Genomic DNA, 22,262 nt, shown 5'->3' on the forward strand with positions numbered 1-22,262 from the left:
GCCCGGGTCGCGCAGCCATGGCCAGCCCGGAGCCCCGGCGCGGCGGGGACGGCGCCGCCGAGGCCGCGAGGTAGGAAAGGACCGTCCCGGGGCCGCGCCGCCGCCCCCTGGGGAAGGGGTGCTGGACGGATCCCCACCCCCCGCGAGCGCCTTTCGCCGGGCGGGGGCGGGGGTCCAGCCTGGGTGGGGCACGGGGCGGAGCCACCCGCGAAGGGAGATCGGGGCGTCTCGTCCCGGCCTGACATCTCCGGTTGTCTGGGACTTTTTATAATTACCCCTCCCCCTCCCACGGGCGGTGCGAGGATTAACCGCTTCACACTAGCGGGCACCAACCGTGAGATGCCATTCGGCCCCCAGTGGCCAAAGACGCTACCCGTTTTCTTTCGTTGCTCACCCCAAATGCAGCTGGAGATGGAGGCCTCCAGTTGCTGAATTTGCCGTGTGGAAGAGACTTACTTCGTGCAAGGTTGGGCGGCTGCCAGCTTGGAGTTGAGAGTGTTCAAGCAGCTGGTTCTCTCTGGTCTGGGGCTTGGGGTGGTGTTGGACGGGGCGGGGTTGGGGGGAGAGTCTACTGTCCCAGACCAGCAAGAGGGCCTTGGTTGGCAGGGGCCCTGGAGGGGAGGCCCTCTCCAACATTCAACGGTCAGCTCCGCCACTGGTTAGCGGGGAAGGGACCTGTGGCTGAAGGATTTGGGGCGAGTAGGGAGCATTTCTGCCTCAGGTCAGCCTGTAACCCTGGACTTCCTCTTGTACCAAGAGGTAGAGGTGCAAACACACACACACCTGACACCCCTCCCCTGTCACCAAGGGCACAAAGCTGAGCCTTGTTTTACATGTGCACTCACCTGTACACACATAGGGGTACACACAGAGTCACACACCAACTCATGCCTGCACAGTATCACGAACACTCCCAGTCACATCCCTGATGGGCTGGGAGCTGCTGGAATCCTCTAGGGACAGGGACAAAGTGGCAGAGAGGGAGGCTGCTTGGAGCCCAAGGAAACCTGAGGTCAGGGGCCCCAGTTAAGCTGGCCCCCTTGCCCCTAGGCCTCCCATAATCTACTTTTCCCCAGCTCCTTAGAGAGAGACAGCAGTGTGAGGGCAGCACCTAGCAGAGGCCTGGCACTGTGGATGGGGTGACTGAGTGGTGTGTGGTAACAGCACTGCCTGCAAGTCAGGAGACCTGGAATCTACTTCCAGCTTTGCCACTCGACCTTGGGCAAGTTTCCTCCCTGGAGCTCAGCTTGTTGCTGCCTGCCTACCTTCTACAGAGCCCCACCCTGGGATATAGAGAGAATAACTGTACTGGTTGTTAGGAAATGGACTATCAGGGGAGACAGATACATGCTCTTCTGTAACACAAAGCACTTAGTTCAAAGATGAGCTGCCTACAAAGTGCCTTGAGAACACAAGAATGGGAGTTGTCTGGGAAATGCTTAACAGAGGAGGTGGAGTTTGAGCAGGGTTTGAAGGATGAGTAGAAATTTGTTAGGTAAAGAGATATAAATATATTTTGAATGCTAGGGCCGAGCTCTATACCTGCCGTAGTTGTTTTACCTCTTTCAGATCTTATGCCTGTTCTAAGACGAGAGTGGTAAAAAGGAGCTCCAGCACTGGAGCCAGACTGCCGGCCTTTGCCAGGCTCCACCACGTACGAGTTGTAGAACTTTGAGTGAGTTCTTTACTCTGTGCTTTAGTTTCCTAATCTAGAAAGTGGGGATAATGGATGAGCATCAGATAAATTAGTATTTATGGGAAACGCTTAGAATACTTCCTTGAACACAATTACGTTATTCCAGGGTGGAGTACTCAGCTGGAGCATGACGTGAGGGCCGTCTGCTGGCAAAGCAGGGACTCGGTTGAGGATCCGGGTGGGTCTGGCTAGCTGAGCAGGTGCATCCTTCCTGGCATTAGGAACTCTACTTTTCCAGGTAGTGTAGGACTGTTCTCTAGTCAGGTGGTATACAATGAACTGTATTTTCTCAGCTGGACCCTTTAGACATTGTGGGGTAGGAGTAGGAGGTAGAAAAGTTAACGCATGTTACGGGTTGTCAAGCATTGGGTGGGCTATGGGTAGTAATGTGAGATGAGGCTGAAGAGGTATGTTGAGGTCACATCTTTAAGGGCCTTAAATCTATGCTAAGCAGTTGGCTATATATGGTGAAGTGGAGCAAGATGGTTTGCTTTATATTATAGCAAGCTGCAGCACTGTCAAGAACAGACTGGGATGAGAAGGAAGAAGGCTTATGGGAAGGCTGGTACGAAAGTGCGGGTGAGGGATGATGACTCGGACGAGGGTCCTGGCAGTGGGGTGAAGAGGGAGATAGAGACTGGAGACTTTCTGAGATAGAAACGTCAGTTCTTAGTGAGTTGGCTGTTTAAAGACCACTTGTCTATCAATAGAGGGATGGATAAAGAAGATGTGGTACATATATATAATGGAATATTACTCAGCCATAAAAAAGAATGAAATAATGCCATTTGCAGCAATATGGATGGACCTAGAGATTGTCATACTGAGTGAAGTTAAGTCAGACAAAGGCAAATATCATATAATATCACTTATATGTGGAATCCAAAAAAAAAAAAAAAAGGTACAGGGACTTCCCTGGTGGTCCAGTGGGTAAGACTCCACGCTCCCAATACAGGGGACCTGGGTTTGATCCCTGGTCAGGGAACTAGATCCCACATGCATGCTGCACCTAAGAAATCTGCATGCCACAACTAAAGATCCCACATTGCTGCAGCTAAGACCCAGCACAGCCAAAATAAATAAGAAGAAGAAATAAAATATTTTAAAAAATGGTACAAGTGAACTTATTTACAAAACAGAAATAGAGTCACAGATGTAAAACACAAACTTATGGTTACCAGGGGGGAAAGGGGAGGAAGAGATAAATTGGGAGATTGGGATTGACGTATACACAGTACTATATATACATAGATAACTAATAAGGACTTACTGCACAGCACAGGGAACTCTACTCAATACTCTGTAATGACCTATACAGGAAAAGAATCTAGAAGATTAGAGTGGATATATGTATATGTATAACTGATTCACTTTGCTGTACAGCAGAAACTAACACAACACTGTAAATCAACTGTACTCTAATTAAAAAACAAAAAAAAGACTGCTTGTCTCATCAGCCTGGTGTATGGTGATACATTTCTCTGAGCTGGAAAATACAGGTGTAACAAGCTCAGGGAGAAGGATAATTTGGTGGCAGTTGAGTTTGAGGTGCCAAGTAGCATCAGATGAAGATATCTAAAAAAGCACTCCAGGGCTTCCCTGGTGGCACAGTGGTTAAGAATCCGCCTGCCAATGCAGGGGACATGGGTTCGAGCCCTGGTCCGGGAAGATCCCACATGCCGCGGAGCAACTAAGCCTGTGCGCCACAACTACTGAGCCTGTGCTCTAGAGCCTGCGAGCCACAACTACTGAAGCCTGCACACCTAGAGCCCGTACTCCGCAACAAGAGAAGGCACCGCAATGAGAAGCCCATGCACCGCAGCGAAGAGTAGCCCACACTCACTGCAACTAGAGAAAGCCCGCGCCCAGCAACAAAGACCCAACTCAGCCAAAAATAAATAAATAAATGCATTTATAAAAAACAAAAAAAGCACTTCATCTCTGGTAAAGTGAAGTGAATGGACTAGATGATTGTTGAGTTGTCATTAAGTTTTAGATTTTGGTGCAGGTGCTGGGGTTGAATGAGGCCAGTGATGTTTGGGGCCTGGTGAAGACACACTTTTGTGGTTTCCAGAGGGCCATCAGGAGATACAAAAGGGAAGCCAGGGATTCCTGGGGTGTAGAGAGGAGGACTGAGAACACGATTTAGAATAAAAATAATCTTTATTGGGAACTTGGAGCTGAGAAATAGAGCTGAAAACCTGGACACAAGTAAGCCTTTTCAAGAGAAATCAAATTCTTTGTTTGATATGTGAGGCTTTTCATTTATACTTTATATCTTAAAAAAGAAAAGTTTATTGAAAGCTACACTCAAATTTAGTCTGTTTTATAAGTGGTGCACTCTGAGTATCTGAGTTTCCTTGAGCAAATTACTTAATCTCTTTAACCTCCATTTCCTGATCTGTAAAATGGGAATAATAAATGTAACCACCTCATAGAATTGTTATGAGGATTAAATGAATTGATATATGTAAAACATTTAGAACAGGGCCTGGTATATATAAGACCTTTAAAAGTGTAATTTATTATTGTTTCCATAGTATTTTATATTTTCAAAGAATTGCTCAGAGATCCAAGGTAGGTAAGATGCATTTGAAACAGGAAAGACCAAAGCCACTTGAGGGCCAAAGCAGCAGGAGAGCATTCCTCAACAGGAACTGAGTAAGCTAGCAGGCAACGGGCAGCTGGGTTAAGGGGCTCATCTGTTAGAATCACAGAATCTGAATTCAAGAGCATTGACAGGCTAGAAGGATGGGCCAATTCCAACAAGATGAAGTTTTATAGGAACAAGAGATGTGGTTTAAAAGCACTTGGTGTGAAAAAGTCTTCAGGATTTTAGTCAAACTCAGCATTTATCAAGAATATGATGGAGCTGCCCTATATGCTAAGGGCATCTTGACTGCAACAATAGGAGTATAGTGTCCAGAGAATCACTGCTCAGAGTACACCTGGGTATTGCTTCCTATACCCATCCCCAAGGGATAGCAAGCCTGTCAACTTGGAGCCTGTCAGAAAGAAGTGACCCAAATGAGGAGGGTACTGGAAACCTTGGCATGCATGGAATAATTGAAGGATAAATCAGTTCTCTGTAAGTGTTCAAAGAACTTACATGGAAGAAAAATTAGATTTGTCTGATTCTAGAAAGAAGAATCAAACCCAGGGAAAAATTGCAGGGAAGGTTTTACCTCAACACTAGAATTTTCTTATGACGGTGGAACATATAGTAGCTCAGGTGTGAGTTTCCAGTCCTTGAAGGTATGTAAGCAGAGACTCGACACTGACATCATGGGGATGGTGTCAGATCTAAGCAATGGGCTGTGTCGGGGTGGATCGATGGAGGGAAGGGGCAGACGTGTGCTCTCTGAGATGTGAGAATTTGATATAAATTAGGCCTGTGTCCTACTGGCTCCAGTCACAAACCATCCCAGGATTGTGGCTGCCCTCTCACCTTGTCATTTCTCTTGCAGGAACACAAGAGCAGAGGCCACTTCTCTGCAAGAGGAGAACTCTGAATGCCCGTATGAGGTGGGGACCTGGAACCCAGAAGTTACTCTGTCTTTGGAAGGGACCTTGAACTTAGAGGATATTCTCTACCCGGGGGACACAGGTGACTTTGATGTGGCTACGTATGTGGAAGAAACCGAGAAGCCTGAGGAGACGCTGCATATTGAGGAGACCAGGACGCCTGATGAGGCCCTGTATGTGGAGGAGCCAGGAAAGCCAGAGGAGATGCTATATGTGGAAGAGCCCGTGAAGCCGGGGAAGACTACAAGCCCAGAGCAGATGGTTTATGGGGGAGAGACAGTCCCGAGTGAGGAGAAACCTAACCCCGAGGAGAGCCTCAGAGCTGGGCCGAGTCCCAGCACAGCGGGGAGCCTGAGCACAGAGGACCTGGAATTGCTGGAGGGGCGTTTCCAGCAGTGTGTCCAAGCCGTGGCCCAGCTGGAAGAGGAGAGGGATCAGCTCATCCATGAGCTTGTGTTGCTCCGGGAACCAGCCCTGCAGGAGGTGCAACGGGTCCACCACGACATTCTGGCTGCCTACAAACTGCACGCCCAGGCAGAGCTGGAGAGGGATGGGCTGAGGGAGGAGATCCGACTGGTCAAGCAGAAGCTGTTCAAGGTGACGAAGGAATGTGTGTCCTACCAATATCAGCTGGAGTGCCGCCGGCAGGACGTGGCCCAGTTTGCCGAGTTCCGGGAAGTGCTGACCGCCCGGGCAGCCCAGCTCTCGGAGGAATTAGCCCAGCTTCGGGATGCCTATCAGAAGCAAAAGGAGCAGTTACAGCAACAACTAGAAGCACCTCCAAGCCAGAGGGATGGGCAGTTTCTACAGGAGAGCCGGCAGCTCTCTGCCCAGTTCGAGAACCTCATGGCAGAGAGCCGCCAGGGCCTGGAGCAGGAGTATGAGCCTCAGCTGCTGCGGCTCCTAGAGAAGAAAGAAGCTGCGGCCAAAGCTCTGCAGAAAATCCAGGCCGAGATCCAGGAGATGAAGGAGGCTCTGCGACCCCTGCAAGCAGAGGCCCTTCAGCTCCAGCTACAAAACAGGAATCTGGAGGACCAGACCACCCTTGTGAGGCAAAAACGAGACGAGGATGTGCAGCAGTACAGGGTAGGCCCACTTGGCATGAAAGGAAGTACAGTCTTTTATCCTGGGGAGGAAAAGGGGATCGGGGCCGAATGTCTTTGGGCTGAAGGATACTAGCATATGTAGGAAGAACAATTTGTTCCTTGGGCCATTCACTCACTTCTTTATGCCATTTTCCATTTCATTCATTCAGGCCTGTGCTAGGGCTGAAAGTTATCTTGCACTCTTAATTTACACAGCACTTTTACACCAATTATCTCACTTGACCTTCATTAATCCTCCAAGTCAACTATTATCATTTTTCATAGATGAGGAAACTGAGGCCCAGTGAGTTGGAGTAATTTGAACTCTAGTCTGACCACCCCCAAATATTTCAGTGCTCTTTCCACGGCACAAGTTTCCAATTCTAAGTGAATCACACTTGGGTTTATATAGAGCAGGAGGGAATGAGGCTAGGTAGTATTCATTCTCTCCCCTCTCCCATATTCACCCTCAAGCCCAACCTATCTGATCTCTGCCTTGAAGTTTTTCCAGTCTTAAAAAACCGGGATGAAATCTATAAATCTCAATTCCTCGTTTTCCTTTTTTGTGCATTTGTCACCATTTCACTTGTATTCAAGCTATTTCTGATCGTGAGCCAGTTCTAATCCCTTTTAGAACAGAGTGGGAGACGAACACTAAGTGCATAAACAAGTCTCTCTCCCCCACAGACTGTGAGCTTTCGGAAGGTAGGGAGTATGTTTTACTTATCTCTGCCACCAGGCTCAGAGTATGCATCAGTTAGGCACTGACTTAAGAGCTGCTGGGTACCATGAGAAGACCACAGTGTGGTGCTTTTCAGAGCAGTACTTTTGTCTTTTGGAGCCCCCCTTTTTTTGGATGAACTTAATCTTATGCCCTACCAGAGATTTTGACGTATCCTTAAGGGAACATGTCCTCTGTTGAAAATGGCTGCATTTACTTCACTGAAGATTTTGTCAAGCTTTCTGTAGTTGTATTATGAAAACGGTGGGGTTTTTTGGTCATAATATTGAACGTTTTCAAACTATACATATATGCACTCCCCTCACTCACCCAACACTGCCCGCCGCCTTCACTGCCCTGCTTTTTTACTGGGTCACAATCTAGTGAAAGGGCACTAATTATCTTTGCAGAAACAAATACTAACCTTAACAGCTTACACTCAATCAAATGTTACATTCACAATTGTAACCCAGGGTAGGAAGTAACGTGATTTAAGAGAGGTACAAATAAGAATGCTATGGGATAATAGTCGTGGATTAAATCACAGAACCCATAACGGAAGACAATGTTATTTGAGCTAAGTGTTGAAGTATAGGTAAGATCTAGAGCAGTGCTGTCCAACAGAAATATAACGCAAGCCACATATATAATTTGAAATTTTCTAATAACCACATAAAAGAGAAATAGGTGAAGGTAATTTTAATATATTTTATTTAATCTAATAGATCTAAAATATAATTTGTAACTTGGCTGCATGTGAAAGGTGAAAAACTGAGAGGTGAGTTGAACCTGTAAAGGTAAATCGGGGCAGATCACATTGGATTTTGAAATCCGAACTAGGGAGTTTGGACTTTATGCAGTGGTCAGTTGCATCCATAAAGGTTTTTTTTATTTTTAAGAGCCTCTTTTTATTTTGTTATTTATTATTTATTCATCAAAATTTATTTTTGGCTGTGTTGGGTCTTCGTTGCTGTGCGTGGGCTTTCTCTAGTTGTGTTGAGCGGGGGCTACTCTTTGTTGCGGTGCGCAGCCTTCTCATTGCGGTGGCTTCTCTTGTTGCAGAGCGTGGGCTCTAGGCGCGCAGGCTTCAGTAGTTGTGGCACAGAGGCTCAGTAGTTGTGGCACAAGGGCTTAGTTGCTCCGCCGCATGTGGGATCTTCCCGGACCAGGGCTTGAACCCGTGTCCCCTGCATTGGCAGGCGGATTCTTAACCACTGCGCCACCAATGAAGTCCCCATAAAAGTATTTAATCAAGGGATTAACATGATCGTTGCTCTCCTTTTAGAAACAGTATTGGTGGCAGTGTGTAAAATGGGCTAGAGACCCAAAGGCAAGGAGACTAATTAGGAAGCTACTATTGGTAAAAGGAAACAATGGTAGCAGGAATAAAAGGAAGGGGAAGGATACAAGAACAAATGTAGAATAAACTTGGCTACAGAATGAGTGGGGCAGAGAGGTGAGACGTCAAAGAGGATGCTTAGATTTCAGGCAAGACTAACTAGGATGGTGGTGCTCTAAGTAAGGAATCCTCAGGATTAGAATTTTCTGACATAGTACTAGAGTTGTAGAACTTTTTCCCCAGTGATTTTCGTCACTGTACTGGATTTGTTTCAGATTTGATGATCTGTGCACCTTTCCAAAGATCATTCTATAGAAAACAATCTTGATGGGTGTCTCCTATCGCCATACCATAATTAAAGTAGGAATAAAGGTATGAAAGAGCTAATTCTTCTCTTTCTTTTCTTTTTTTAAAAAAATTTATCTTATTTATTTATTTTTGGCCGCGTTGGGTCTTCGTTGCTGTGCGCGGGCTTCCTCTAGTTGCGGCGAGCACAGGCTACTCTTCGTAGCGGTGCGCGGACTTCTCACTGCAGTGGCTTCTCTTGTTGTAGAGCACGGGCTCTACACACGTGGGCTTCAGTAGTTGTGGCTCGCGGGCTCTAGAGCGCAGGCTCAGTAGTTGTGGCGCACAGGCTTAGTTGCTCTGCGGCATGTGGGACCTTCCCGGACCAGGGCTCGAACCTGTATCCCCTGCATTGGCAGGCGGATTCTTAACCACTGTGCCACCAGGGAAGTCCCAATTCTTCTTTCTGAAATGGCTTCTTCCTAACCTGTTTGCCAAAGGCCATGTATGGCATCTGATTACTTTTCAAGGGTACGCTTCACTCTTATGACTATAAACTTTGCCTCTTTCATCACCATCATCCATTCATTTGACAAATATCTTCTAAGTGCCTATTTTCTATGGGCCAGGCAATGAGCTATGTGCTGGCAAGGGATGAGACGCTGTGGTGTAGGGTGGAGGTGGGGGGCAGCTCCTGTCCTCAAAAAGTTGATAGTCCAATTAAAATATAATAATAATAATAAATAAAATGAACAAAAAATAAAAATTAAACAGAAAAAGAATAAAAGTTTACAGTCCAGGAAGGATGCCAGATAAAATTTCATAAAATCTAATACACTTGATCGTAAGATGCATCCTGATCCAAGTAAGATGTTAAAGTGTGAGTTTTAGAATCAATGAAATAATTAATATGCTTCAGAGTGATAGACAATGTAATAGTTGTAGGAATAAAGCATTGTACTGAAGCAGGTATAATTACACCTGGGGAGATAAGGGGGAAATTTCATTAGAGGATTAACAATAGCTAGCATGTACGTGAAGTTCTTTACATGTAATAGTTCATTTAATTCTTACATCTGAGATAGGTATAACTGCTGTCACCATTTGAAAAACAAGAAAACAGGTGAGTCAGAGAAGTCATCTGTCCAGGGTTACACAGCTAGGAAGTGATGAAGGAAGGATGTAACCCTGTGCCATCTAGTTCAAGTCCACACTCAACTACTACAGGGTGTTTGAGCTGAGCCTTAAAGAATGAATTCACTGTGTAGACAAGGGAAGGGTATTCCAGGCAGAGGGAACAGCTTATACAAAAGCATGAAAACACAAACGTTGTTATGGGAAGTGAGAAGCTCAGTGTGGCTGGATCATAAGGAATGTGAGAAGTAGAGAGATGAGGCTGGAGAGGTAGATTGGGACCAGATTGCAAAGGGCTTTATGTATTCTTTTTTTTTTTTTGCGATACGCGGGCCTCTCACTGTCGTGGCCTCTCCCGTTGTGGAGCACAGGCTCCAGATGCACAGGCTCAGTGGCCATGGCTCACGGGCCCAGCTGCTCCGCGGCATGTGGGATCTTCCTGGACCGGGGCACGAACCCGTGTCCCCTGCATTGGCAGGCTGACTCTCAACCACTGCGCCACCAGGGAAGCCCGGCTTTATGTATTCTTTAGGTCAGTGGTTTTCCTAAAAAGGTTTTCTTCAAAGCCACAGACCCTTTCCCCAAAACAATTTTATATGGAATGCCAACATGTAAAACAAGTAAAAGTAGAGCTACTGTCTAACTAAAGACTGACAAGGTCACTCCAGCATGGCCTCCTCCTGTGGTTTCCTGGAAAACAGTTTGAAGACCATTTAAGAGCCTATCTATTATCTATCTATCTATTATCTACCTATCATCTATCTATCTTTCATCTATTTATCTATCATCTATCTACCTATCATGTATCATTTGTCTACCTATCATCTATCATCTATCTATCATCTATTATCTATCATCTATCTATCATCTATCTTTCATCTATCATCTATTATCTATCATCTATCTATCATCTATCTATCATCTATGTCTACTTTTATATCTATCTATATGAAGGCAATAAAGCAATTAAGAGTATGAGCTGTACGTCAGTGGCAAATCCTGGCTCTACCACTTACTAACTGGGAAACTTTGGACAAATGACTTAAACTCTGTGGTTCAGCTTCCTCACATGTAAAATGGGATTAATAGGGCTGTTGCAAGGAATGAACTAGTTAATATCTGTAAAGTGCTGCTAATGGTGCCTGCCACGTAGTTACGTACTCTAAGTGGCAGTGTGGAGAGCCCGGAAACACCACTTAGAGGAGAGATGAGAGATGTGAAGTTAAATGGGTAGCATTTGGTGACTGGTGGCAGTGGGCGGGGTGAGGAATGTGCTGAGAATGATCTCAGAGTTTTTAGCTTGAAACTGGTAGACTTCTAAGGCCAAAAGGTGGAATATGCTTTTACTATCTGCATGCTTCACCTCAATGAGCATTATGTGTAGGGTGCCGGACATACTAAGAACCAGGAGCCTACCATCTGGTCGGGAGTTAGACATGAACAAAAAAAAGATTTCAATATAAGGGAACAGATGCTATCTAGGTGACAGAAATGGCAGGAGTAAAGGCACAGAAATCTGACTTGGTCAGACTAGAGCAGCACTCTCCAACAGAAGTATCATGCAAGCCACAGATGTCATTTAAAAATTTCTAGGGGAACTTCCCTAGCGGTCCAGTGGTTAAGCCTCTGCGTTTCCAATGCAGGGGGCGTGGGTTCAATCTCTGGCTGAGGAACTAAGATCCCACATGCCACACAGCGTGGCCAAAAAAAGAAAAAAAAATTCTAGTAGCCACATTAAAAAAAATGTAAGAAACAGGTGAAAATAATACATTTAACCCAGCATAGCAAAAATATTACCACTATAATACGTAATCAACATTAAAATTTGAGATATATATATATATATATACACACACACACATATATATATTTGGTGTCAAGTCTTAGAAATCTGCTATGTATCTTACACTCACAGCACGTCGCAGTTCAGACTAGCCATATTTCAAGTACTCAGTAGCCACATGGGGCTAGTGACTTCCATACTGGACAGTGCAGACTACAGGAATAATGGAGGTTCTAGTTAGAAGTAAGGGTCCAACTAGCAGGAGTCTGAATGCCAGACTAAAGAAAATGGAAAGCCTATGAAAGATTGAGATGATAAAGCAGGTTTGTTTTGTTTTGTTGTTTTAGTTTTTTTTTTTGGTCACGCCGTGCGGCATGTGGGTTCTTAGTTCCCCAACCAGGGATCGAACCCGTGCCCCCTGCAGTGGAAGCATGGAGTCTTAACCCCTGGACCGCCAGGGAAGTCCCAATAAAGCAGTTTTTAAAAAGTTAACCCAGTGGTGCTACACAGGATTAAGAATGGAGATTGTCCTTAATTTCTGTCACTGTACAATACTTCCTTCATTCTGTGACAGTTTCTCCCTGTCAACAGCTTATCAGTGATGGTGCAGACAGCCTTCACAAGCAGGTCTTTTGTATATCCAGCAAACAACAGGTTTGCTAGATGGTGAGGCTTGGGAAACTGGGGCACAGAGGTATGCAGATGCTTTCCTTTAGATAACATGCTCTTAGATTGTAAGGCTACATCTCTGTGTGGTATCAAAGCATGGCTAGGCACTAAAAAACAGACCTTTGACAATGTTGATGAAAGTTGAGATTCAGCCAGAGTATCAAAACACTGCAGATTGACAGGCCACAAGTATATCAAGGGTGACTCAGTGAACAAATTATTTAGATCCTTCTAATGACAGTATGCACCTAAACTGGATTCCTATTGTATTGTTCTTCAAAATCTGAGGTAAAGTCATTGCTCCTTAAAGATGTGCCTTCCAATTTCAATGCTCCCTTCCCTTCCCAGCTACCCCATGGATCCTGAGGATCCATGTCAGCTAGCAACCAAGGCACAGACTGATTTGCTGACATCTTCATTCCTCAGGCATTAATCCTAGGCAGAAACAATTCACAGAATGCATCCTGCCTGGTTTTGGCAGAATGGGAAATAGTTATCTGAAGACCCCTGAGGGCCTCCAGGGCATAGCGCCTTCATCTTCCAACTTTAGAACGAATTGTCCTGATGTAATAAGCAAAGGATATAGGAAATTAACAACTCTGATACCCTCACTAATAAAGCATCTATCTGCATGCCATGTTGTGGTAAGTACTAAGTAAAGATATCTCCGACTTCAAGGAGATTCAAATATAATATTCAAGAATAATTGCTTAGGGCTTCCCTGGTGGCGCAGTGGTTGAGAGTCCGCCTGCCGATGCAGGGGACATGGGTTCGTGTGCCGGTTCGGGAAGATCCCACAGGCCACGGAGCAGCTGGGCCCGTGAGCCATGGCCGCTGAGCCTGTGCATCTGGAGCCTGTGCTCTGCAATGGGAGAGGCCACAACAGTGAGAGGCCCGCGTACCGCAAAAAGAATAAAAAATAAATAAATGTAGTGATAAAAAAAAAAAAAAAGAATTGCTTACACAAAGACTTGGTTTCTTTCAACTTAAATTGCTGAAGTTGTTGGGCATTATAAAGACTACTGATTATTAATGGAAACAAACTTGTACATAGAGCAAGGGGTCTATAAAATTCTTAGTTCACCACTAGATAATCAAAATCCTCCCCGACACTTTTTTAACTTATTTTTGGCTGCGTTGGGTCTTTGTTGCTGACTTCGTTGCTGGCTTTCTCTAGTTGCGGAGTGGGGGCTACTCTTCATTGCGGTGCGCAGGCTTATTGTGGTGGCTTCTCTTGTTGCGGAGCACGGGCTGTAGGCGCGCAGGCTCAGTAGTTGTGGCACATGGGCTCAGTAGTTGTGGCTCGCGGGCTCTAGAGTGCAGGCTCAGTAGTTGTGGCGCACAGGCTTAGTTGCTCCGTGGCAAGTGGGATCTTCCCGGACCAGGGCAGGCAGATTCTCAACCACTGCGCCACCAGGGAAGCCCCCGACACTTCTTAAAATTGGGAAACAAAAAAGTCCCTCTGAAAATCTGTCCACCCTTTGCAGGATTTTAAGATGTAAGCTGTGGTTAACAGACAAGACTCCTTTCAGAACAGTATCACTGTCAAAAACAGTATCACTGTCAAAACACAAATTCTCTGAATCTGTTTCTCAACCTCAATACTGCTATGGAGATTAAACAATGTGTAAGGAAATGTACTATTATGGACAATGTCAGGTTTTTGTTGTTTGGTGCATTAGAAATGTTCTTGGCCCTCATGCAGGAACAGCTGGAGGAAATGGAAGAACAACAGAGGCAGCTAAGAAGCGGGGTGCAACTCCAGCAACAGAGGAACAAAGAGATGGAGCAGCTAAAGATCAGCCTTGCTGAAGAGCTCTCAACGTACAAGTCAGTTTTTGCTGCTACCCAAATCTCAACTAACACAGGCTGAGGGAATGGTGGGGAGGGCAGATGTTGCTCAGGGGAAATTTCTCTTGACAGTGAAAAGCAAAAAAAAAAGAAAACTGGGGGAAAAATTTCAAATTATGCTCATCCGTGAACAGATGGAAAATGGCTCTTTTTTTTTAAACAGCTATGCTACCCAAGAGCCTGGAACAGGCTAATGCTCCCACTTCTAAGGCAGGTGGAATCCAGACACAGCCGCAAGGTGATCCTTGTAGGTTACAAGAGCAGTGTCTGCATTGTTGCTGCTTTCCTAACCTAACAAGACTAGTGCCTTAAAAAAAGATCGTGTCTCATGACAAGTAAGTCATTTAGGGATAACACATACTTCCAGGTTGCCTGGTTCAAGCATTCAGGCTTCATTTGGAATGTTTCAATTTCTAGTAGGACTTAAAATATGTCCTGATTATCATCAGGAAATCCAGAACAGGATAAAACATCTAGGCTCTGTGCATTCTTACTTTCCTCACCCTACGGGACCCCATCTGCTATTCATAAAGTTTCCTTAGAATAGCAGAGAAGGCAGTTAGGGTACCTAATTCAGACTATGACTAAGGAAGCCAAGAAGGCTAAATTAATCTGTTAACAGTCATTTACAAAGCTGAAGAGGGGGTTGTTTGTAGACTAAAGGACATGATTATTGCTTAATTTGTGAAACAAGCAACACACCTATCCATTAAGTTCTTTACATACCAATATGTCCTCACATTCTTTATAAAGTGCTAGATTCTCTTGGATAAAGAAACTAAGGATTAAAAAAGATCAAGTTGGATACTAGATAAATATCCATAAATTTTTATTAATTTCCTAGTTAATCCTACATTTTGTATACAAATTCACAAATAACTATTATTACTGATGCTTTTCCTAAATTACTAGGATTTTTTTTTTTCTTTGGCCAGCCTGCATGGCTTGCAGTTCCATCAGGGATTGAACCTCGGGCCACAGCAGCGAAAGCGCTGAATCCTAACCACTAGACCATCAGGGAACTCCCATACTAGGATTTTCTTTTACCATGTTTCATCCAGGCATAACTGACTATGCCCATTGTTTGGGAGATTACTAGAACCTTGTAACCGAAGAAAATTATCTGCTAAACACCTTTGTGTGGATAAAATGAAAAGTACATGGAAAAGACAATGATTAATCCAAAGAATCGAAATTACAGAATTTCAGGCCTTGTAATACCTGTGTGTAAAGTTAACGTGGGCAGAAAAACTTTTTAGCTAGCCCTTCCCAAAGTCATCCTTGATTAGATGCAAAACACACTCTAGCAATCTCTCCTCAATATGGCCTGCACTAAGCTTCAGAAATTCATTATTAAAAACTTTATACTGGGAATTCCCTGGTGGTCCAGTTAGGACTCAGCGCTTTCACTGCTGTGGGCACAGGTTCAATCCCTGGTCAGGGAACTAAGATCCCGCAAGCCATGCAGCATACCCAAACAAAAAACCCCCCAAAAACCAACAAAAAAACCCCACAAAAACTTTATACTGTATTATTTCAAGTTGCAGAAAGTTTAAACTTATCCTTTTTTCTCTCAACCTTACAGGGGCTGTTTAGAAACATATGGCCGAATCTGTAACCAAGACACAACAAAAAAAACTTCTTAGCAAAGGATCACTGAGTACCCTTTGGACATACTTTTTTCTAAACAGAGAAGGGAGTGCCAGGGATTTGGCAAGCAGTTCACTCTGGGAAAGTTACAAATACTGGCTGACCTGTTTAAAAAGATTCTAGGGCTGGCTGGAGGCAGAATACTATCAGTCAACTCTTAGCTGGATTCTATTTCATAGGCTGCTGGTACTGATTTCAATGCACTGAGAAATGGAAAAATAAGTCTCCTGTCACCCATCAGCAACCCTCCACACGCACAAAGTAAAGGAAGAATGTATGGACACACCTTGCTGTATTGTGAAGAATGTATCTTACCTTCTGTTGACCCAAAGCAGAAAGTTTTTCAGACACACTGGTGGAGTCAAAAAGGCAGACGATTTTCCTTATATTCAAGTTGACCCCTGAACAATGTGGCGGTTAATCTGCACATAACTTAGTTGGCCCTCGGTATCCGAGGTTCCTCCACATCCACGGACTCAACCAACCACTGCAGGTATAGTACTGTGGTATTTACTATTGAAAAGTATGTTGTAAGTGGACCTATGCAGTTCAAACCCACGTTGTTCAAGGGTCAACTGTACATGGGTTTACAATTTGAATTCCTTTGTGCCATGAATGTTAGACTTTAATTGAATCCCTTTACAAAGTTTACTTTTCTTTAAGTCTGTGCTGATTCATGTAGATTTACTCATGTGTCATGGTAATTTTCACTATACTCTAAAAGAACTACTGGGCTTCCCTGGTGGCGCAGTGGTTGAGAGTCCGCCTGCCGATGCAGGGGACGTGGGTTCGTGCCCCAGTCCGGGAAGATCCCACATGCTGCGGAGCGGCTGGGCCCGTGAGCCATGGCCGCTGAGCCTGCGCGTCCGGAGCCTGTGCTCCGCAATGGGAGAGGCCACAACAGTGAGAGGCCCGCGTACCGCAAAAAAAACAAACAAACAAAAAAAACTACTGACTTAGAAAAAAGAACCAATCCAGATTTCCCCAAAGGTGATTTTGATTTTTCACCTCATGAAAATGATTCTGGGTCAGAGTGATCTACTCCATTAAATTGGGTGATTGAAGAACCTGGCATTTTACCTGGTTATGGCACTTGGCTTCCAAGAGCCTATTTTTCTAACCTCTAAGTACAGGCCCCAGTGAAAAAAATACTGGGGAGATTCAACCTCTCTATGAGAAAAGGTCAAACACCTTTTCCAAATTTAAATTTTGCCTTAAATTCTCTCTGCCACACTGCCTCTGACATTCTTGAAAGTTCATGTAGTTCTCCAGAGACAGACTTCAAAAAGATGTTATTTTATCAAAGACTAATCTGTGCACCTCTAATTCAGCATTTTATGTCTTTCACTTCCCCTGGGAAGGAGTAAAGCTCTTTGCTATACCTCTGGGTCTATTATATTTAATTCTGCTCTTGGTAGTCAAAGACGATAGAAAATAACTGTCACCTGAAAAACTCTTCTAGACGCCAGAGACTGGTGTTTGATGGATATTATATATTAAATAAAACCCATCAGCGTGGGATTATGTAGAAAAGCAATTTATTCCATTATAAGCACTTACACAGTTAGTCATGGAGAGTAACAGGCCTGCTGGTGAAACAGGTCACCCAAAATAGAGATGGTATCAAACTAGTGGTCAAGGACTAACTCCTTTAAAAAAAAAAAAAAAAAAAAAAAAGCAACTCTTATCCAGGATTAATTTAATTTTAAAAACAAATACAAGCTATTGATTTGCTCTTCTCAATTTAACTGGACAGTCTACCTGTGGTATAACTGTCAGGTAAAAACATACATCTTTACAACTTGGTGGTCCCAAGTTTTTTTTTTTTTAAACCATTTCACAGAAAGGAAAGAAATAATATGGAAACAGCTCAAGAAATACACTAACAAGCAAAAATATATGGGGAAAGAGGAACACATTGTTTTGACTTAACTGAAGAAACTGAGAGGAGACTGGTCTATGTAAGAAAATGTGTATCCTGGCAAGTTCGGTGTGAAGATTTTAGAGCAGGAATTTATATGACTTGAATCTCCCCTATTTCCTGAATAAAAATGACATCTTGTAGTATTTATACTTCATGGCTCAGACACCTACCTCACTTGGCTCTATCTCTTACTCACTCTAGCATTTACTTAAATGAGTCAGAAAAACTTGGGGATACAGCATAAGAAGAAAAATAACCACTCACAATATTCCCCTTTTTGTGGCTACTTTAGACCTCTGTTACTAGAAAATTCCTGAAGAAAATTTAAATATAAGTCTGTGGCTTTCCTGAATCAAGAAGCCCCCAGTTAATATTTAGAAAACACCTTCTGTTTGGACTAATAACATTGTTGATAGAACTTATTATAGAGGGATAACCAAAGTCTGTGTCTCAAAACCAGTGTTAAATCAATCTCAGGGTTGAGAGGAAGAAAAGGGGAGTCTAAAATCACAAGAAGTGCAGACATTCTCTAGGATCCTTGTCCTTCTGGATCCACGCTTCCTTCAGGGTCTTCGTCATTATAAATGTTCTCTGCCTGCCAAAAACAAGAAAAAGAGAAAAGGATATTGAGTAAACATGAAAGTTACTTCTTGAAGTTAAAGTTTCAAATAGACGAGGCCAGGGAGACAGACTGTGGGGCATATAGTCTGTTTTAACTATTCAACTCTGCAGTTGTTGGATGAAAGTAGCCACAGACAACCTGCAAATGGGTAAGTATAGTTGCGTGCCAAATAAAACAGGCAGCTGGCCACAGGCCAACCCCCCGGATTAGGATAGTCCCTAAAAACTGAAGGTTACCATTTGTCTTGATAATCAACCTTGAGTCTTTTAATCAGACAATTATTCATAACAGTCAAAAAGTAAAAACAACACAAATGTCCATCAACTGATAAATGGACAAATAAAATGATATATCCATACAATGGAGTATTATTTGGCAATAAAAAAAGTCAGTCACATATTGTATGATTTCATTTATATTATATGTGCAGAATAGGCAAATCCATAGAGAAAGTAGATTAATGGTTGCCTAGTACTGGGTGGACTGGAGGCAAATGGGAGGGATGGCTACTGGGTGTGGGGTTTCTTTCTGGGGTAACTGACTGTAGTGATGGTTGCACAATTCTGTGACTGTACTGCAAAACCCATGTTCTAAATCTCAATTTATAAATATTTAAAAAAGAGAAACTGTTCTTGCATAAAATAAACTCTACTTGTACGACTTGATGAAATACCCATATCCAAGAGCATCTTAAACACAGATACCACTTTCACTTGGGCAAAACTTACTGTTCTTAGTATCTACTATGCACTTAGTATCACTAGGGTAGGTGCTACAGAGAATGGGATAGTCTTAGCTTTCAATCTGACTACAGGGACAAACAATGTATACAATTATGTGAGTAGTCTGACAACAAAAGTGTGGTATCTTCTCCCCTGCCACCAATGGGGTGTCCAACAACTCAGTTCAATCCTGATGTTGACCACCTGGAGGCAGCACTGTGACCAAGGGCTCAACCTCACAAGACTACCCTCACTTCAGCAGAGGCCAGTGTCAAGCCGAGTGCCCAGGCTACCCACATACTTCTGCCCAACTTGGCTATAAATTTTCTCACAGCCACCCCCGCCCCCCAGGTTTGATGATTTGCTGGAATGATTCACAGAACTCAGGAAAGCGCTCTACTGGTTTATTATAAAGAGTATAACTCAGGAATGGCCAAATGGAAGAGATGCACAGGGCAAGGTGGGGATGGAGCGCAGAGCTTCCACACCCTTTCTGGTGGCATTGATATATTCACCAACCCAGAAGCTCATGAAATCAAAAGCTTTTTATGGAGCTTTCCCAAGAGTTTTTATAGGGGCCCCCTTAAGTTACCTCCTTAGCCTAAACTCAGGTGAGGCCAAAAGCAGCTACTTATAAATAGCAATAGAGACTCCTACCACTCAGGAAATCCCAAGGGTTTTGGGAACTCTGTGCCAGGAACCTGGACAAAGACCAAATGCTTACTCCTTATTATATCACAATAATTCTTAAAAACAAAACAAAACAAACACCCCCCCCCCCAAACGGAGTAAAGTAACAACCTGGACTGGAGGTGATGGCCTTGAAGGTGATGTAGCTTAATCTCCTACAACATTCCCATGACAACCACTAAAATACCTTTCATTGACAGGCTATCTAAGGCAGCCCATTTCACTTTCTTGTTAGAACTCTAATTTTTTATATTAATTTTGTGTGGGTGTGTTACAAGGAAAAGGATAAAGTGGATTTTCTGTTAATACATGAAACAAATCCTTATTATAAAAAAATTATAATACAGAAAGGTATAAAGAAGAAAACAAGAATTCTCTAAACATACCAACCACATTTTGGCAAATAGCCTTCTATTAAATAGTTACATATAATTAAACATAAGACTAGATACCCAAATTTTAATAAGAGGGATTCTATCATGCTGTTCTATAATTTGCTTTTTTCCTACTTATTAGCAGATCATGAATAGCTTATAAAACTAAGTATACTTCATTCTGATACATAATATTCCAAAGTACTGATGCAGTATATAATGTGTTAATCTCATAGGCCACAAATACTCCCATTTTATTTCTTTATTTTTGATTAATAGGGTTATTCTGTAAGAAAGTTCTGAATATCAAAATCTTTTTTCCTCATGTTGAGCCAAAAACTCACCTCTGGAGCTTCTTCCTGGCTCTAGATCTACTCTGAGACACCAAAGGTTTCTTTTGAATTATTTTCATTTATCAGGCTACTGTCACTTAAAAGTCATGCAGTTGTTTTGTAAATTGTGGTGAAAGACACATAACAAAATTGACCATCATAACCATTTTTAACTGTACAGTTCAGTGGCATTAAGTCCATTCACACTGTGTGCAGCTATCACCACCATCCATCTCCAGAAGGCAACTGTTTCTTGTATTGCTATATATCAGACATTACAGTTGCTTTTATTAAATTTCAAGTACTCTGAAAATTCAAAGGGTGATCACCTTCAATTGGGGTATAAAGGCAGGGAATGTTTTTGACATCTAGGTAAGATTCATGAAGAAATGGTACTCTTTGATGCTGTGACATTGCAGTAGGAACTGTGCTAGGTATGTTCATAAGTAATTTCAAGGGAATGATCATCCCTAAGGATTCGACTGCTAGCAAACAGGGAAAAACAGGAGGCAAGCCAACAATTAGGAGGTTACTGCAATAGCCCAGCAAGTAGTAATGAGAACCTGACCAAAAAACTAGGTGTGGAATACAAACAGGAAAGTTGGTTATATCTGTTTGTAAGATGAGTAAAGACAGGAGAAGCATTGCAGAGATCAACAATATAAAATCTGATAAGTGAACCGCACCTAGAGGTGAACAGACAATAGAGGAAGACCTGAGTTTTCAAATCTAGTGAGCTGGGGAGACACTGAAGCCATATAGAAAACAAAAAGTCAGGAGGTAAGGGGAGTAAGGAAAGGAAGGAGAAAAGAAAAGATTAGTTTTGTTTAGTTGAGTTCAAGATACCAGTGAGAGAACTTGATAAAGTTAAAGGGTAGGCAGCTGAAAATGATAATGTGCAGGCAGGTCACACTCGGGAGTAAAATGAACTGAGTTGCCAGTTGTACTGATGGAGTATATAAATATGAAGTGATACTAGGTCTCATTTATCTAAACTCGCCCAAATAAAGAAACACTTACCATTTGCCAAACTTGCATGATATTGTCTTCTGATACAGAACAAATCACCCAAGGTTCATTGGGATTCCAGGAGAAATCAGATATCTTGGCAGTGTGACCACCATGAATAAACTGAAAGAGGAAGGAAAACAGATGAAAAGCAGACAGAGGACAATAAATCACAAACTATTTCAGTTCTGCTCAACATCTGTAACATACCAACAATTCTGGTGGCCCATCTTCTGCATCTTCTGGGGATTGTTCCTCTCCAATTTTACTAGCACAAAAAGATTTTTAGAGTTAAAACAGGGACTTCCCTGGTGGCGCAGTGGTTAAGAATCCGCCTGCCAATGCAGGGGACACGGGTTCAATCCCTGGCCCAGGAAGATCCCACATGCCGCGGAGCAACTAAGCCCACGAGCCACAGCTACTGAGCCCACGTGCTGCAACTACTGAAGCCCTCACGCCTGGAGCCCGTGCTCCACAACAAGAGAAGCCACCGCAATGAGAAGCCCGCGCACCACAACGAAGAGTAGCCCTCACTCGCTGCAACTAGAGAAAGCCCATGCGCAGCAACGAAGACCCAACGCAGCCAAAAATAAATAAATTTAAAAAAAAGTTAAAACAGATTTACCTTGAGTAATTCTGGAAAGTGTAAGAAAATAACTCCACAAAGAGTAATAATTAACAAGACTTACCTTAAATCCCAGACATTCAGTCTGCGATCAGTACCACTGGAAGCCAAAATAGTCTCATTGTGAGGCGACCACTGAACCTATACATAAGATAAAAGCCATCAATTAGAAAATTGAGGGGAAAAAATCTAACATTATATTTAACAATTTAACCCATTACTAGACC

General features: G+C 43.3%; 2 protein-coding genes across 3 annotated transcripts in view; one reads left to right on the forward strand and one right to left on the reverse strand.

The window, feature by feature from the left end:
* Positions 1–17,415, forward strand: SYNC (syncoilin, intermediate filament protein). Of its 2 annotated transcripts, none has more exons than XM_029227309.1 (4): positions 1–70; positions 5,164–6,307; positions 13,943–14,067; positions 15,674–17,415. In XM_029227309.1, the coding sequence occupies exons 1-4, from the start codon at positions 18–20 to the stop codon at positions 15,732–15,734; spliced, it is 1,383 nt and encodes a 460-aa protein (XP_029083142.1). In that variant the 5' UTR covers positions 1–17; the 3' UTR covers positions 15,735–17,415. The 2 variants fall into 2 exon arrangements, with proteins under 2 accessions (XP_029083142.1, XP_029083143.1); XM_029227310.1 differs by lacking the exon at positions 15,674–17,415 and adding an exon at positions 14,255–14,446 and having other exon boundaries at positions 13,943–14,075.
* RBBP4 (RB binding protein 4, chromatin remodeling factor) overlaps positions 17,260–22,262 on the reverse strand; it is a 17,717-nt gene continuing 12,714 nt past the window's right edge. The window contains exons 9-12 of the mRNA XM_029227312.1: positions 22,100–22,176; positions 21,621–21,678; positions 21,423–21,533; positions 17,260–18,257 (exon numbers count right to left, since the gene is read on the reverse strand). Coding sequence (XP_029083145.1) covers positions 18,192–18,257; positions 21,423–21,533; positions 21,621–21,678; positions 22,100–22,176 — 312 coding nt within the window. The 3' untranslated portion in view covers positions 17,260–18,191. The remainder of the gene's footprint in view (positions 18,258–21,422; positions 21,534–21,620; positions 21,679–22,099; positions 22,177–22,262) is intronic.

The sequence above is a fragment of the Monodon monoceros genome, unplaced genomic scaffold, assembly GCF_005190385.1.
Source record: "Monodon monoceros isolate NGI ecotype Baffin Bay Population unplaced genomic scaffold, NGI_Narwhal_1 Super_Scaffold_18, whole genome shotgun sequence".
Classification (NCBI taxonomy): Eukaryota; Metazoa; Chordata; class Mammalia; order Artiodactyla; family Monodontidae; genus Monodon; species Monodon monoceros.